General features: G+C 37.7%; 2 protein-coding genes across 2 annotated transcripts; one reads left to right on the top strand and one right to left on the bottom strand.

The window, feature by feature from the left end:
• The first annotated feature begins 48 nt into the window (after positions 1–48).
• Positions 49–1,004, top strand: LOC111810636 (protein N-lysine methyltransferase METTL21A-like). Its single transcript, XM_023697372.1, has one exon. It carries the CDS (start codon positions 202–204, stop codon positions 943–945), a length of 744 nt encoding a protein of 247 aa, XP_023553140.1. The 5' UTR covers positions 49–201; the 3' UTR covers positions 946–1,004.
• Positions 1,005–1,064: 60 nt separating this feature from the next.
• LOC111810634 (regulator of nonsense transcripts 1 homolog) lies at positions 1,065–15,040 on the bottom strand. The gene is made up of 29 exons (XM_023697368.1): positions 14,339–15,040; positions 11,481–11,732; positions 11,222–11,392; positions 11,064–11,114; positions 10,766–10,858; positions 10,583–10,678; positions 10,060–10,110; positions 9,861–9,979; positions 9,557–9,665; positions 8,720–8,842; positions 8,558–8,629; positions 8,306–8,377; positions 8,141–8,207; positions 7,123–7,265; positions 6,970–7,041; positions 6,762–6,890; positions 5,286–5,441; positions 4,747–4,860; positions 4,563–4,661; positions 4,413–4,490; positions 4,025–4,159; positions 3,731–3,805; positions 3,537–3,654; positions 2,991–3,361; positions 2,849–2,911; positions 2,693–2,764; positions 2,338–2,469; positions 2,140–2,259; positions 1,065–1,911 (listed from the first exon to the last, which is right to left on the bottom strand). The coding sequence occupies exons 1-29, from the start codon at positions 14,855–14,857 to the stop codon at positions 1,774–1,776; spliced, it is 3,810 nt and encodes a 1,269-aa protein (XP_023553136.1). The 5' UTR covers positions 14,858–15,040; the 3' UTR covers positions 1,065–1,773.
• Positions 15,041–15,730: the final 690 nt, after the last annotated feature.

Below are 15,730 nucleotides of genomic sequence, written 5' to 3'. Positions count from 1 at the left end.
GCGATTCCGTTCTCAAAGTAAGATGTGATGGAGTGAGAATTGCATTCCCCTTTCAAAGTAAATTATACGTTCATAATCCTTGCCCTCTTTTTTTTCCTTCAACTTCGAGGTATCTTATCCCTAAATGATACTCTCGAAAAAGAGGGAGAGAGAGAGAACGGTATAGGATTCTTCAAAAATGACAAAAGAAAAAAAGGGGGGATGGTTTTTGCTATAAAAGAAGGCACAAAGAAAATTGAAGCAGCAAAGGAAAAGGGCAAGGAGATTACTATGGGCGTTAGAGAATTCCAAATCAGTGATAGAAACGTTGTAATCCATGAGCTTGACGACCTCTATGATTCCACAACCGGTAGAGTTCTCACCGGTTCCTGGGTCTGGAACTCGGCCTTCGTCCTAGCCGAATGGATGGCAACTCAGTGCAAGTTATTCGACTTCGACTTCCGGGACAAGACCGTGATTGAGCTCGGAGCTGGGGCTGGACTCCCTGGTTTGATGGCAGCTTTACTTGGTGCTCGTCGTGTTGTACTTACTGATGTAGAACCATTGCTTCCTGGGTTGTTGAGGAATGTAGATGCCAATGGACTCGAGGATCGAGTTGAAGTAAGGGAACTCGTCTGGGGCTTAGATGAATCGGTGAGTCGAGCAAACGAGTTCGGTGAGTTCGACCTGATTTTGATGTCGGATTTGTTCTATGACTCAGAGGACATGGCCCCTCTAGCACACATCCTAAAGATCATCTCTGGGAAACATAGCAAAATCTGGGCAGCTTCTGAGATTCGACCATGGACAGTCGAGTGCCTTACAGAGTTCACGAATGAAGGATTCAAGGTCGAAGAGTCACAAGTTCAACTAGATGAACCTCGTGAGGAAGACGACGACCACACCATTTTAGACTCGTTTTCTATTTTCCATCTCCAACCACCTGATGAAGAAAGGAACTCCTAATAAAAAAAGAATGTTAATTGGCATGCTTGATATGAGATAAACTGTTCAATTGCCTTTAATAATTCTTTCCATATTACCATCCCTCAATGAAGATAAGGCAAACAAAATGGCATTAAATATGGCAACTTCACAATAGAGCTGAGTCTGATATTATATATCCTAACAAGACCAAAAGATATATACCATATCAAAATACATTCATTCCTGTATGGGGTAGTAGCAGCACTCACTAAGCAAAAGAAAATTATATTAATACTTCCTATAGTCTATAGCCATCCTCTACTTGATGAAATGATAAAGCAGAGTACAGGTACATGTCACGGGGAGGTGAAGGGATGAGATAAGGCAACTTTCACCAGCTGCTGCTGTACAAAAATGTCCATTTGACTGCTGCTTCTGTTTTTTTTTTTTTTTTTTTCAAATGAATCAGTTGCCAGGGTTATATCACACAAAATGTATAGCCGATCCTACGTATTATGGAACCCTTTTGCCGAAACCGTGCCATGCAGTGCTCCATTGCACAAAATAACATTGGTAGTTTTATTCATTAACACAAAACCTCAAGCAGGAATATGGGTTATCTTTTCTTTCTCAGCCCTGGATGTGCCGCCCTTGTTTTGCTGAAAGACAGCACTTCCGTCTTCTGTCCACTCTTGAGTATTAGTAGATTGCCAAATCCCATGTTACCAACAATGGTTGAGGATAGAACAATCATATTGACCAAAAAATGGCAAGCTTGCAGTCAAGAGGCAGACAGTTGCATACAGATAGCACACCAAGTTGCCGGATGCAAAGACTACCCATCACCGCCGTGAATCCTACACTCTTTCAACCACTAAAGTGAATTTTCTGATTTTGAGAGCTCTGGCCCTGCTGAGGCTGCTGCTGCTGTGGTGGGGCCTGCTGGGTCGAAGGCTGTGTATTGTAATGTGCAAAGGGCTGGGAGTAGAGAGAATTCATCATGCCCTGATGTAAAATTATNAAAAAAAAAAAAAAAAAAAAAAAAAAAAACAGAGAAAATATAACCGAAGGATTAAAATGCAACAGTTGGCGTTAGTCGTATCGAATTGACCCCCCACCCCCCACTTGATGGTAATATATGTGAGAAGATATAACAAGCCAATTGTTCCCACACCCTATCATTCAGTAAAACTTGACAATAAACTATCAAATATACTGAGCATTAAGAGAAACCTGAGACTGTAGTGAGTTTGTATTTGTCACGTTATAGTGACTTTGGGAGGCTTCATCTAGTGAGGGATCGCTGAAACCAACTTGAGTAAATAAACCTTGTGAACCATGGTTCATGTAGTCCTGTGAGACAGATGGAGGTTAAATGCCAATAGATACTTCAGAAATCAAGTCAAGGAAAGCAAAAGAGTAGTAGAAAACCTGCGACATGAAATCATTTCCTGTTCCGAAACGGTTATATCCAGATTGAGAATTCTGGTTCAGGAAGCTCCCTGGAAAGCCACCCTGTGCTCCTTGACTAACATAATCAATGGGATATCCAGTTTGAGAGGCCTACAAATAAACCAAAAGAGAGTATCACACAATGAAAATAAGATATGCCTAACGTGCCTTGAAACATAAGAATGTTCAATCTTGTTACTTCAGAAAAATAGAGCAAATAATTTCTAGTATCAATTGCTCTATATCTTCTACTTAAGCATCTGACTTATATCCTTAAAATTAAACTTGGGCCCTAGTGCTAGCAATCACGAATTACATTCTCGCAGAAAAGTACCTGAGTGGAGAAATCAGTAACATTGTATGGAACATGTGATCCCTGGCTTTTAAAGTCATCGCCCAAGAAGTCCTGATTAATCATCAAATTACTTCAGAAAAGTGGATTAAGGACAAATATAGCAAAAACTAAGCATATTATACACCAATTAAGTACCTGAGAAATTCCTCCCATGGAGTATCCATCACGAAATGTTTGAGTAGGCGGCTGAACAGGCATCTATTGGTTGAACAAACGAAGATACTTTTAGTAAGGTAACCCTCAAGACGGATACTGAGAAGGGAGAGAGAATACACACATTGTTAACAAACCCAAGTTGAGACAACGGACCACCCACGGATGGTTGGCTATTGGGACTCTCCAAACCAGGAAAGTTAAAAGTGGAGCCAAGATTTCCAATATTTTGTTGAGAGCCTTGCTGATTTGGAAGCTGACTACCAATAGGAGCACCAACATTTCCCCGCCCTGCCCCAAAACCTCTACTTCCTGGTTGAGGAACATGAGGAACAGCACCAACTGGTCCATGTACAGCTCCACGAGTTGGAATTCCATATGGATGCGGGGGACCACCATGAAACGAGGGAAGAGGAACTCGTGGCATGGGATAACCAGATGCATGCACTCCAGGCTTTTGCGCACCATTCGGCAGGTGAGGAGGAAAGTACGAACCTGAATTAGGAGATTTGAGTTGTCAATTAAAAAAAAAAAAAAAAAAGGAAGGGCACGATCAATCTACGTGGTCATGAAATGAGCCATAAGTAGCATATGCATCCTTAAGAACAACTTCCGCAAAACGGAGTTGGGAACTTATGAAAATTGTAGAACATCCGGGGAAAAAACATACCTCTACCACGACTACTTCTTCTATCGGCATTAGGACCAGATGGGGCAACAGGCCCAAAATTATCATTGGGGACAACTCCAGGCCCACCAGCAAAGAAAAGACGCCGATCATTGTATATCTGAAGCATAAAAATAATCAGCGAAGAACAATCAATTTAAAAGTCCTCCCACCCCCCTGTTGATCCAGTGGTCTACCTTTTTAGGCTTCTGAAACTGTATCATGCTTTGTTTCAAGTTATTCAAGGGACCCTCAACCAAGCATTCATGTTCCTGCCGGACATTGATAGTGAAGTAAGCCAGAAATACAGCAAATACTTAGCTTAGATGAAAGATGAAAAAATATCACAATTTTATTTTATAAGAATGAACTTTCATCGGGAAATAAAAATATATCATAATAAATCAGGGATCTTAGCTTCAAATATATTGTATCAGAAGGTCACAACTCACTGAAAATCCATATAAATATTCTACTTGAGCACAAAATACCTTGTAATGTGTCAACAAGCTATTCCACAGAGGTTGTTTACTCAAAACCTTTGGGTTTCCAAGAATGACAATACCATATCGAGCTCGTGTTAAAGCCACATTGAGCCTGCGAGGATCGTTAAGGAATCCAATGCCCTAAAAGGAACAGGTTTTATCAGTTACTCCAAAATGATAACCTTATTTGAAAAGGAAATGAAAAGGTTAACAAACAAAATAGTTAATGCACAAGGCAATTAAAATGTCCAACACCTTAAACTCTAGCCTTTGCTTTCTAGGATATATGTACAGCATCAGAAAGGGTACACTTTTAAATTTTCAAGTGAATCGGTGATAGATAGTTAAAAAAAGCTTGAAAAAGACAGTAACTACACCTGAAAATGTAACCCACCTGATGTTCGTTACTCCTTACACATGACAATATGATGTAATCTTTTTCCCTTCCTTGAAATGAATCCACACTTGCAACCTGTCAACAGAAAGAGTGCAGAATTGCAGCAGCTAGTAACGAGGACATCCACAAACTCTTTATAAGCATTACCTCAATTTCCTTGTAAAGTTGCTGTCTGAGAGCACCATTTCTTGACATATAGTTCACAATGTAAGCTCGTTGACCCTCATATGGTGTAATAACTCCAATCTGTAGCAAACAGGATAATAACATATATTAAAAAAAAAAGAAGGAAATATCATCCTGACAACCGAAGATGACAACTAAATTGTACCTGACTAGGGACTACACCACTTCTTAAGAAAGTGGTCACAATTTTTTCTACATTTGCTGCCTCGGTCCTATTTAGGTAGGAAGTTCCACTGGCACTTATCTCCTCTTGTCCCATCTAAAAAATGTTCGATGTTAAAATTGAGAACATGAATGCAAGCAAAACTGAAGACTACTTAGAAACACCATACACATGGGGCAAGTTAGCATAACATAAGCTATGTCAAAACTGAAATTCACTCTTTTTTTTTCCACGAAAGAATATACATTCAAAATGTCCAATTGATGATTATTCCAAAGAAGATACATTTAAAAGCTTTGAAACTGAATATACGTTGCATACAATTCAAGTTTTCTTTGAACGTGTACATCTCAAAACTCAGAGCATGGGCTCCTCCTGTCAAGAGTGCTAAGACTAGTATCTCCTTTATAATTAGAGATTGGTTTGTAGCTTCAAAACTAGGACAACCCCACCATCCCTGGAGGATCCTTTTTCTTTATTCTGCTATTCAAATTCTAAAAGATACGTGAATCCATTAATACCTGAACATAGAAGAACATTGGACGGTTGGGAACTGGCCATGGAAAGTCGATGCCTGCCGATTGCCTTTCATTGATTGTAACTCCATTTTGTAGTGTGCCCTCATAGAAGCTGTTGGAAGGAAATTCAGAAAGGGATGGGTGCATACGATATTGGACCTACAATAAAAGAGAAAGGAGAACATATCATCAACATTCTGATACAATTAGATGTGCTTTACTATTTTAATAGTAAAAATAAGACTAGATATAAAATAAAGGTAAAATACCAGAAGCAGAGTTAAAAAAAATGAAAACTTCTTGGATTCTAGTACGTACGTAAATTACAGGCCAAGAAATAAAATAAAGCAACTCAAAGAATTCATCAGGAGACTCCCTATTCCTTCAAATTATGGAACCCCAAAATGAGAGAACTTTTAAGAAGTTATCAAAATNAAAAAAAAAAAAAAAAAAAAAAAAAAAAAAAGGAATGATCTGGCTTCATTTAATTCCTTCTAAAACCACCACATACTTCTTCTCTTTCTTCAAATTCTAGCTTAGAACCTGTCATACGAATATCATGGTGCACAATAATAGTAGCCTTAGGAATCCCCTTCTTAAAGTGGTCCTTTTTGTGTGTTCAGGCCAACGCATGGTGTTTGGTTGTAAACAATGGTTAGTAAGATTCAAAGTGCATAAGATAGCAAGATTGAGAAGTAATATTCTTGGAAATTTTCTTTGAAGGGGGGGTGGTTTTGGAGGGAAGGATCAGCACGTTTGCTGAATATTGGAGGGTGGTCATTAACCCCAAAAAAAGAAAACAAATCTAGAAAATCGAAAGACAAAGTTCCTTCCACCGCAAATTATTTCTTTTTTACTTTTACTAAACCAACTCCATCATCCACAAGGCCTGAATCGTGGAATCCGTTCTTTTAGCCTAATAAACGGCTTTCATTAAGAACAATGCAAGAGAAACCAAACGAGGTCCTACAGAAACGCAAACCAAAACCACTACCTAGGGGCACTAAGAACAAAAGGCTCCAAGAACTAGAATTAAAAAAAAATGATTACAGAAATATTGTCGTGTGGACCATGGTCCATACTGAAGATTAAAGTGATCCACATCCCAAACTTTATCATAAGGACTCTCGGTACTTATATATTCCAAAGAATCGCAAAAAGGCGATCACCTCAGAATACACATCTATCTGAAAAATAAATTTAGCTAAAAGGAAGTTCCAATTGGAGCCTGATCACAGTGGTCACTTTTTCTAAATATAGCAAGCGCTGAAGTGTTATTCAACCAACAAAAGATGTTTCCAACAGGGGGAAATATGCTATATATAATATAAGAAAAGACTATTCTAATTATCCAGCACTGAAACTGAAAAGAGTGAGTAGTAACATTCTAAGATAGGAAACTTTTCTCGATTGATGTCAAAATAGAAATAAAATTTCATACGTCCCTTGAATCATATGCAAGTAAAAAAAACCAAATACCTGCAATCTAATTGGCTTCACACCAAGAAGAACAAGACGTTCAAAAAGGGATTGAGCCAGCCCTGCACGTGCTGCTTTTTTGCACATAATGACAGGTCCCAGTTGGCAATGGTCACCAACAAGAACAGCCTAAAACAAGAAAAAGTCAGTAGGAGAAAGGAAGCACAATTTAAATAGATGACATCCGTGAATTGAAAACTCGACATGCCTGCTTTGCTCCAAGAACAAGAGGAATAAGACATTCAGGTTCTGTTGCCTGAGTAGACTCATCAATAAGAACCTAAACCAAGGTAAAATCTTTTAAGTTTTTAAGTTATTTTCAATTTCACATTAGTATAACAACAGAGACGACTGCTCTAACCTGGCGAAATCTAAAATTTGACAGGCGAGGATCTCCAGCACCGACACATGTGCAACAAATAACATCTGCACTCTGGGAAATTTCCCTCTCTGTTGCTCTCTTAAGGGCTTTATATTTTTTCTCATCACTGCTAGACAGCTCCCCTGTGATGATTAAACAATGAGACTGCTATTAAACAACAAACTAGCACCTAAATCTTAAATGGAGCAAGAGAAATAGTGCTAACACTAGCTAATACAACTACTCACCAAGAAATACGCTTAGAATAAAATATAGCCATTGCAATAATTAGACAGGCGACGATGGTATTTAATGTACCATTCCTTTTGAAGCCTCTTTCAGGCTTTCAACGACATGTAATTTTCAGACTCCCTTCGTTAACTGTCAAGTTAGATAGAGAACAGTGCAAACATTTTGGCCCATCATTTTTTCCATAAGAAACAGATTTTTCATCGATGTTATGAAATCTAACAGTTGGGTCCATCAGACACCAATTAGGATGTTTAACTGTCACTATTTTATATATCCAGTTCGTAGGTCTGGGTATTTGGGAATAAATAATTAAAAAACCAAGTATTTTTTAACAACTCGCTGAAAGATAATTTTGGTAGATATGTACTACAACAAAAATAATAATCACCCGCCTCAAGTGAAATGTAATTGGACTAACGAGCACACTTTTAGTAGCCTTCACACTGTTTGGACCATTAGTTAAAAAGAGAATAAAAAGAGGGAAAAGGAGCACTTTCCAAAAGGACATGGTGTTGTATACATCAAACTGCGCGCTTACAAGCCCAGTCCCAAGAATATCAACTTATCACAAAAGGATTCAAAACTACGCACTCTGTTTCATGAGATGGAAAAGCAGCCAAGAAGGAACTGAAGCTTAAAAAGAGATGCAACTATTTGATATTTCACGGACAAAAGCATTTCAGAGAAATCAGAGGATGCAAAATCTCCTAATAAGAATATTAGTTACAAAAATGATTTCTCATTTAAAATACAAAGAAACCCATACCTTGTTCATCTTTCAATTGTTGCAACTTATGAAGTTCACTTCTTTCCGATGTGTCAAGATGTCGAACCTATTAAGAGTTTTAATCTATCAAACTTTGCGGTAAAACATGAAAATGAGAACTTAGTCACATTGCAGCTGAGGCTCGAATCCACAATGATCAAATACCTGATAGTGAAGGGTCAAGTGTTCCACAGGAGAACTTACAGCTTCTCTTGATTTTGCACATAGCCTAACAACCTTGATTCAAAAAGCAGGTGAGAAATTGTGAGTGGTATTCAATTTTTATTGCAATAGCCTCAAATAAAACCAAGCAGTCACAACACAAGGTCACACAAGACATATAAAACGATAAACTATTACATCTGACAAACATAATAGGAAAAGTGGTTTCCAAGGAGGAGCAACTGCTAATTTTACCTTTAACCCAGTTGCACTTATCTTCTCTGCCAGTTGGTCCACAGCCACATTACTAGGGGCACAGACCAGCACCTGCCGAGTGAGAACACCTTACGTTCATAATCTGATAACTGAATATTAAAATAAACAAGGCAACTAGAAGAGTGTATTCAAAATGTAGACCTGCCCTTGGCCTTGTTTGGCCATATGATACACTATGGCAGCAGAAGTTACAGTTTTCCCAGTACCCGGGGGGCCCTGAATCAAGCTTATTGGCTTCTGAAGAACACTTTTAACAGCAAAAACCTACCAATAAAGAGAAAACTTCCAATCAAAAAAATGTGGCCAAAATCATGAACTTGAGACATTGTTCTAAGCTTGCCTAAAGGATAAAAACAAATACCAAATAGAATCATAAAAACACATGTAAACACTATGGCTGTAAGAGTTCCCGCTATATCATTAACATGACTCAAACCTGGAATAGATCCAACTTTCATTAGCGGAAACAATAATAGTCACTATAACTATGAAATGTTGTAAAAGGACAAGAGATCTTAAGACATTGTTCTCTTTAATAAAAGCTTAGTTCGACAAAAGAGCATTAAGGCTTGAAGTTAAAAATCAGAATGCACGAAATTAAAAAAATAGTCATAAAACTAATCAAATTGACAAGCTCATTCACTGCTCTTAAGAAGTGTGCAGATCTCAAAAGCAAAAGAAAGGCCTCTATACTTTGCAAACCCCGTGTAAAGCAATCGATTTTTTCTATAAACAAAAAATAGAGTACATTCCATCATCAAAAGGATATTAACATATTGAAGAGAAAACCAGAACTCATTACAAATCATTCCATANCCCCCCCCCAAGGTAAACTCCTACAGCATTAAAACAAGAACCAAATTATATTGTTCCTTGATAATCAATACACGTATATTTCAACAAACTCAATATGACATCGAAATTTCAAATCCAAACAAATAAACATGATGCATTTTATTTCTAAGACTAGTTGCATACTTGAGATGCATTGAGTTCTGGGAGACCAGGAGCACCAAAACGACGTGGAAGTGTATTGCGAACCATCTGAACCTCCACTTCGTGTCCTAATAAGTGATGGTAGATATAACTGCACATAAGAACATGCATTGTCATAGCTAGTTGAAATACATATATCAAGCAGCATTTCTTATTATAAATACAATCTCTGTAGCACATTTATTAAAGTGGGGACAGGTTATTCAAGAATGTTGGATCATAAAGAAGGCTCATTGATCCTGATAGAAATTAACTTCTTGATCCATACAGTGCAGACAGTTCTTACCCACTAACACTGGTCTCATCAACAGCAAATGTCTTCATAGCTCCCTGCATTCGGTCGAAACTAGTACTCTTCCACACAAAATCAACACTAAAACCATGGACCACATCAACTGGAACCCCCTATGTACCATAATATAAAATAGTCACTAACAAACGACTTAACCCAGCAAATAAATATAACCATCAAAACTGAGTGCTACCTGGCTAGCACGTAGCTCGAGTGCAACCTCTTCCTGTGCAGTTAGCTTGATCTAACACAGCAGAACAAGTTTATGTCAATACAATTAATTACCAACTCAAGTGAGACAATTTAGTTTTTTAAAGCATAATAATCACTAAAATGTAAGACATGTTATTCACAAAAAATAAAAAAATAAAAAAATAAAAAATAAAATAAAAATTCTGATAGAAAGAACCGAAATAACTTCAGCTGCAAAAACATCAAGCACATTGGAGGTGAATTTATCGACAAATTAACCATACACATATTTTCTACTCCTGACTAAATTGCATTAAAAAAACAATCAGCACCTCACTGTTCACTATTTTGAAAAATACGAATTGTCCATTAGAAAATTAAGAAAAATGNCCCCCCCCCCCCAATCAAAGATTTCAAACCCACACCTACTTGAGGGAATCTTTTCGTTGGGCTAAATTTTTGTACACCATTATCAATTCTTTCATTTTCTCATAAAATTAAAAAATAAAAATAAAGAGACATACCACATGTCCAACAGAATGCCAAGCTGGATGAGCTGCATCACCAGAATAGCGTAACCTCAACTCATCTCCGGGTACAAGACGCAATTCATTGTCCTCCTATACCAACAAATCAAGCAGCTTAAAAATCAAGAAAAAAAAGCAAAATAAAGCATCCATTTAGCAAATAATAAATACCATCAGTACCTTTGGAAAGACAAAATAAGCTATTCTCTTCTTGTTAAGACCAATGTCCCAACGTACAGTCACATTATCCTTGCTTTGAGATTCTTTCATCATCTAATACAAAAATGGAGAATCATATTATACAGGTCTTTAAATGAAAAACTAATATTACATCATTCATTTAAGGAAAAAAAACAGGAAAATCTACCATTATGGGGTCATGAAGTTAGATATTGCCAGACCTACTGGAAGTATTTTCCTTTAAAAAATAAGAAGAAAAAGAGAAAGGCAAATGAGATAAGGAGTCTTGGTACAATACTTTATCGTAGTCGGCTTCAAGCTTGATAAGAGGTGCAAATACATTTTGATACTGCAATAGGAAAGACAAAATGCCACCTTGTCAATATACATGCATCAAAGAAAAATGAAACTTCACCAGGATTGCTACTAACTAAAGGTTAGATACAACAAGCACACCTGATAAGCATCTTCATATTTTAATGCTACGGGCTGTGGTTCATCATCCACACCAGGTTTTTCAAGATCTTCAAGAGATGCATCTGGGTTTGTCTTCCAAAGTTCCTCAATTTTATTTATTTGTTGGGCACTAATTTGCCGTGCCCTCAACTGCTCTTGCTCAGAAGGAATCTACAAACCAAAATGTTCCTAGGACAGTGACAATGCATACATATTACCACATATCAGAGATATAGATTCTACAGCAAGATACACAAACCTTAACCAGCCACTGCAAAAAGCACCTATCGTCGATTAGAGGGCACCACTGACTCAAGTCCCAATTCATATCCTTAAGAGCATTTACACTCAAGCAAGGTTCCCTACAGAGTAGAACAACCACACTTTCTGTCTTTGCAGAAATAAATCCAAGGAGGAATACATTTCGGCACCCACAATTGTAACACTCGAGAATTGTTTCTCCCAGAGGACTGTCTTTGTGAAGACAAACTTCTTTATGTTTTGCCCGGACCTAAAATCATAGTATCATTCAATAAATAACTAATGTAAGTTCTCCAATAAGATATTTTTTATATATATAAATAAAAGAAACAATTTGATTTCATTATGTACAAATCACAGTTCTCTAGTAAGAAAATTAATAAGGTAATAGCCCATCAAAAAAAGTAAATACGCTTTATTTTCAACATGCATAAAAAACCAAATTCATGTTCTGTCTAGAATTTTATGAAAATAAATAAAAGATATTTTTTCAAAAAAAAAGGGGAAAGCAGAATAGCACGCACGCAAGTTGGAGAAGATGACCGTATAGTCAACGGTTAGTTTCTCAACCTTCTTCTTAACAAATTTGAAGCTAGCCATTTTCACCAATTTTATTCTTTTGACTTAATGTAGGGTATATTGAGGAATTTCGGAGAAATTTGGAATATTCTCGAAGACCCAAAATAAGCTCAAGAAGTCTACAATCAAGTAAGTAACCCAGTACCATGAGAATTGCGCTTAGATGATGTGAATAATTCACAACTTAATTATATGCACCGTCATATAGCTTTCGGATGCATGATCTTGTGAACTCTGATAGATAATTGGACTTATATGCTTCCTAGTGTGCTGAGGTTGGATTATTATCACTTAATAAGCATGATAAGCATGTTGTATGTCTTTATTCATTGTTATGCATTGATTTAGGGTTTGGATAGCCCGTAATTGCCTAGTTATGAGTTGGACTAATTGTTATGTGTCATAGAGTGTTAATTATGGTTCTATAGACTATGAGTTACTCTTTCACGTATTTTGGTCATAGCACCTAGTCATGAGTTTCATAGCCTCCTTGGGTTGACCAAGTACCTTGTAGGGACGGATAAGGCGCAACCCCTATTCGTGAACTAATCAACAGAGGTTAAGGTCTACTTGTTACACATGACTTAGTTGTCACCCATAGAGGAAATCAGTAGCCATGGAGAGTATACTACTGCAGCTTATGTCGGTGGTGCCTAATGGGGAGAGTCATGGCCTTTTAAGTGATCCAGCTCAAGTGGCATAGTGATAGGTAGTTTTACTGTTCTAGCCTGGAAGGGCGTAATGACAGGTAGTTTACTGTTCTAACCTGAAAAAGGTAAAGTAACAGGTAATTACTATTCCTAAGATAGGTAGTTTTACTATTCTAAACCAATAAGGGAACATGAGCAGGTAGTTTACTGTCCCAGTCTAACAAAGTTTAAAAAAGGCATAGTGACAGGTAGTTTTTCTATTCTAACCCACTAAGAGTACATGAGCAGGTAGTTACTATTCTAACATGGAATGGGCGTAGTGACAAATAGTTTACTATCTTAGGAACAGGTAGATGTTGTCCGACACCATTAGGGAAAATCCACTAATTAGAGATCGGTAAGTAGATAGGTATGGCGTGCGGTCACCGTTAAGAGCGAAAAGGGCTCCTCTATACCGACGAGTATTACCGTAAGGCCTTTTTTTCATGGGCCACAGTGACTCGAGGCGCTCCTAGCGTAAGACCGATGAAGGACCTAGACATACGTGAAACCTAAAGCCAAGAAAACAGAAAACCCCTAGGTTGTGAACCTGAGAGGGATTGAGTGCCCCATAAAGGAGGTATTCTGAGGGTAGTTGTACAGTGACCTACCAAGCTTGGTATAGCCGTTTAGCCATAGTTTGGGCGATCGTTAAAAACAGTTATGAGCACATAGCCTAAGTTTCTGTTTATAGGATTAAGTCAGACAAGAGCCTACAAGTAGGTTGCTTATAGAGTATTTTTATATTGTTGAAGGCGGGAGCATGCAGAGACATGTAGCTGCAAGGGGTGCCTTTTAGATCGAGTCTTCTTCCTTGTCATTTTACTATTATTTTAAAGCTATTCTTGAAACTTGTGTATTTTGTAAACGGTTTTGATTTGACTCTACAGATATTACCTTTAAACTATTTTTATGTTGGTTTTGAATGCAACTTTTAAATTTCTTTGAGTCTCCTATTTTACAAAAGAAAATTTTACAGCCCCTTTTACCCTTGAGTGTAGTGACAACCTGTAATTCGAGGTATCAAAAATCGGGTCGTTACATGTTACTTCCAATATTTAACTACTAGAGTTGTATAAGAATAAGGCTACATTTAATCAACTTTTAAAGTCCCATTAAAACCTGACCAACAAGTAAACTAATATGGACATTGCACAAGAAAACTGTGATTCTATCCAAAAAGACATTACACGTCAAAGAATTTTGGATGAGAAAAATACAGAACACAGCATAATAACGTAAAGATACAACGTGGTACAAATAGCATTCCCCATTCGTGCAACTGAAAAATCGACCGACAAACAGAGAAATATAACAGCCCTTTCTCATGTCAATTTCACCTAGGCTAAACGGCATAGTACGTCCACAATTTCCATACGAGGCAAAACAAATCCTGATAAGAGAGTATCATAATAAACGCCTATTGCGCAACACTGTCACATGTTATTCAACATTCATCGGCAATTGATCATCATCGAATTTCCGCCATACGAAGGAAAAATAAAGTTTTAAAATTATAAAATTTCCACACACTGAAAAATCTCGGGAAGAACACGCGGAAACAAATAACAAAGACAGAATAGCGTACCAGGTGATTCACAATATGGGACCCAGACGTGTTCCCTCGCGAATTGCAGAACCACTTACGGCATGACGGCACGTTACACCTCACAACGCAAGCCGGATTCGAAATCCCACAATACCTACAAGCATGCTCCGTGAAATTTCCCTTCCCAAACTCATAATTATCATCATCCCCCGTATCCTCAAACGTCAACCCACTCATCCCGGCAGCCAATGCGTCAACCATTTGATTATTACCGCCGCTATTCCCTGAACCTCCACCAGTCCGGCCCTTCGTGGCACTTCCCGGTGCAGCCGAAACCGGAGATGCATCAGACTGATGATCCGACCCACCACCACGGTCCGTATGATCCGCTAACGAATCGGAAGGAGTCGGCCACGCTACAGGGGACCTAATAGGGTCGCGAAATTCAGGATAATCGAAGTCTTCTCCCTGTGTGTTGAACTCAAGAAATGTGTAGGCGTCGTTCCCCGTATCAGGTTGAGATGCCGTTTCAAACAAATTGTTCTGCTGCGAATCCATGGAAATCAAAGACCAATAACAATGATATCAATCCCAATTAGAAATAGAAGATGAAGAATCAGGATTTAGGTGGTTGGAGTTCAAGGTTCGGAAGAAATGGAAATAAAATTAGGGTTAGGGTTTGGCCTGGCATTACAAGAGAGAGACACAAAAATGGAACAGGAACAGGAAACTGGGAAAGGTAAAAAGAGAGTTTTTTTTTTTTCAAAATAATAATAAATAAATAAATAATTAAAAATTGGAGTGTTTGTAGTTCACGCGCCGAAGTGGTTGGTTAAAGTCGCGTGAATCCGACCGTGACGTGTCAAGAAAATACTGTACGCTGTTAAAGCGCACGTGTGGCGCGTGCCCTCGGTGTTTGGCTACGGAGATCTTTTTTTTTTTTTTAATAAAATCAATTTTTATTTATGAATTTCACACGTGGAATTTCAGCCTCGTCAATGGGCTCAAAGCCCATTTGTCGGCCCATGTTCTATTTAAGTTCAGCCCAATTTTAAATTTTGACCATATATATCATTTGATTGAATTCGATATGAAATCACCATTTTGAAGATCGAAATTTGGATAATATTTGATTCAGCTAGTCACCCAATTGATTAAGCTTAGTATTGATTCAATTCAACTGTGTATACGTATATATAGGTTTTAATATATGTTATAATTTAGAGATATTTACTGAGTGGAATAGTGAGTGGAATAGAGATAGGGAAGGCTTCTCTGTCCTTGCCTCCTATTTCAATCTTTATCCCGACAAAATTTTTAAATTATTTTAGTGGAAATCAAAGTCGGGACTTTCCACGTAGAACTTGTAGAACTTGGAGGATCATATTCTTTGTGCATAATTTTTTTTCAATTTTTATATCTATTTTTAAG

The sequence above is a fragment of the Cucurbita pepo genome, chromosome LG14, assembly GCF_002806865.2.
Source record: "Cucurbita pepo subsp. pepo cultivar mu-cu-16 chromosome LG14, ASM280686v2, whole genome shotgun sequence".
NCBI lineage: Eukaryota > Viridiplantae > Streptophyta > Magnoliopsida > Cucurbitales > Cucurbitaceae > Cucurbita > Cucurbita pepo.
This window is presented reverse-complemented; position numbering and strand designations above follow the sequence as displayed.

What these genes read in the sequence shown, in the direction of transcription:
- LOC111810634 (XM_023697368.1), bottom strand. Translation starts at nt 14,857, where the DNA reads ATGGATTCGCAGCAGAACAATTTGTTTGAAACGGCATCTCAACCTGAT. An exon ending in CTTATTTTGTCTTTCCAAAG is followed by an intron (nt 10,679 to 10,765) that starts GTACTGATGGTA and finishes TTGTTGGTATAG; the next exon opens with GAGGACAATGAATTGCGTCT. An exon ending in TAAGGAGTAACGAACATCAG is followed by an intron (nt 4,160 to 4,412) that starts GTGGGTTACATT and finishes TGTTCCTTTTAG; the next exon opens with GGCATTGGATTCCTTAACGA.
- LOC111810636 (XM_023697372.1), top strand. Translation starts at nt 202, where the DNA reads ATGGTTTTTGCTATAAAAGAAGGCACAAAGAAAATTGAAGCAGCAAAG.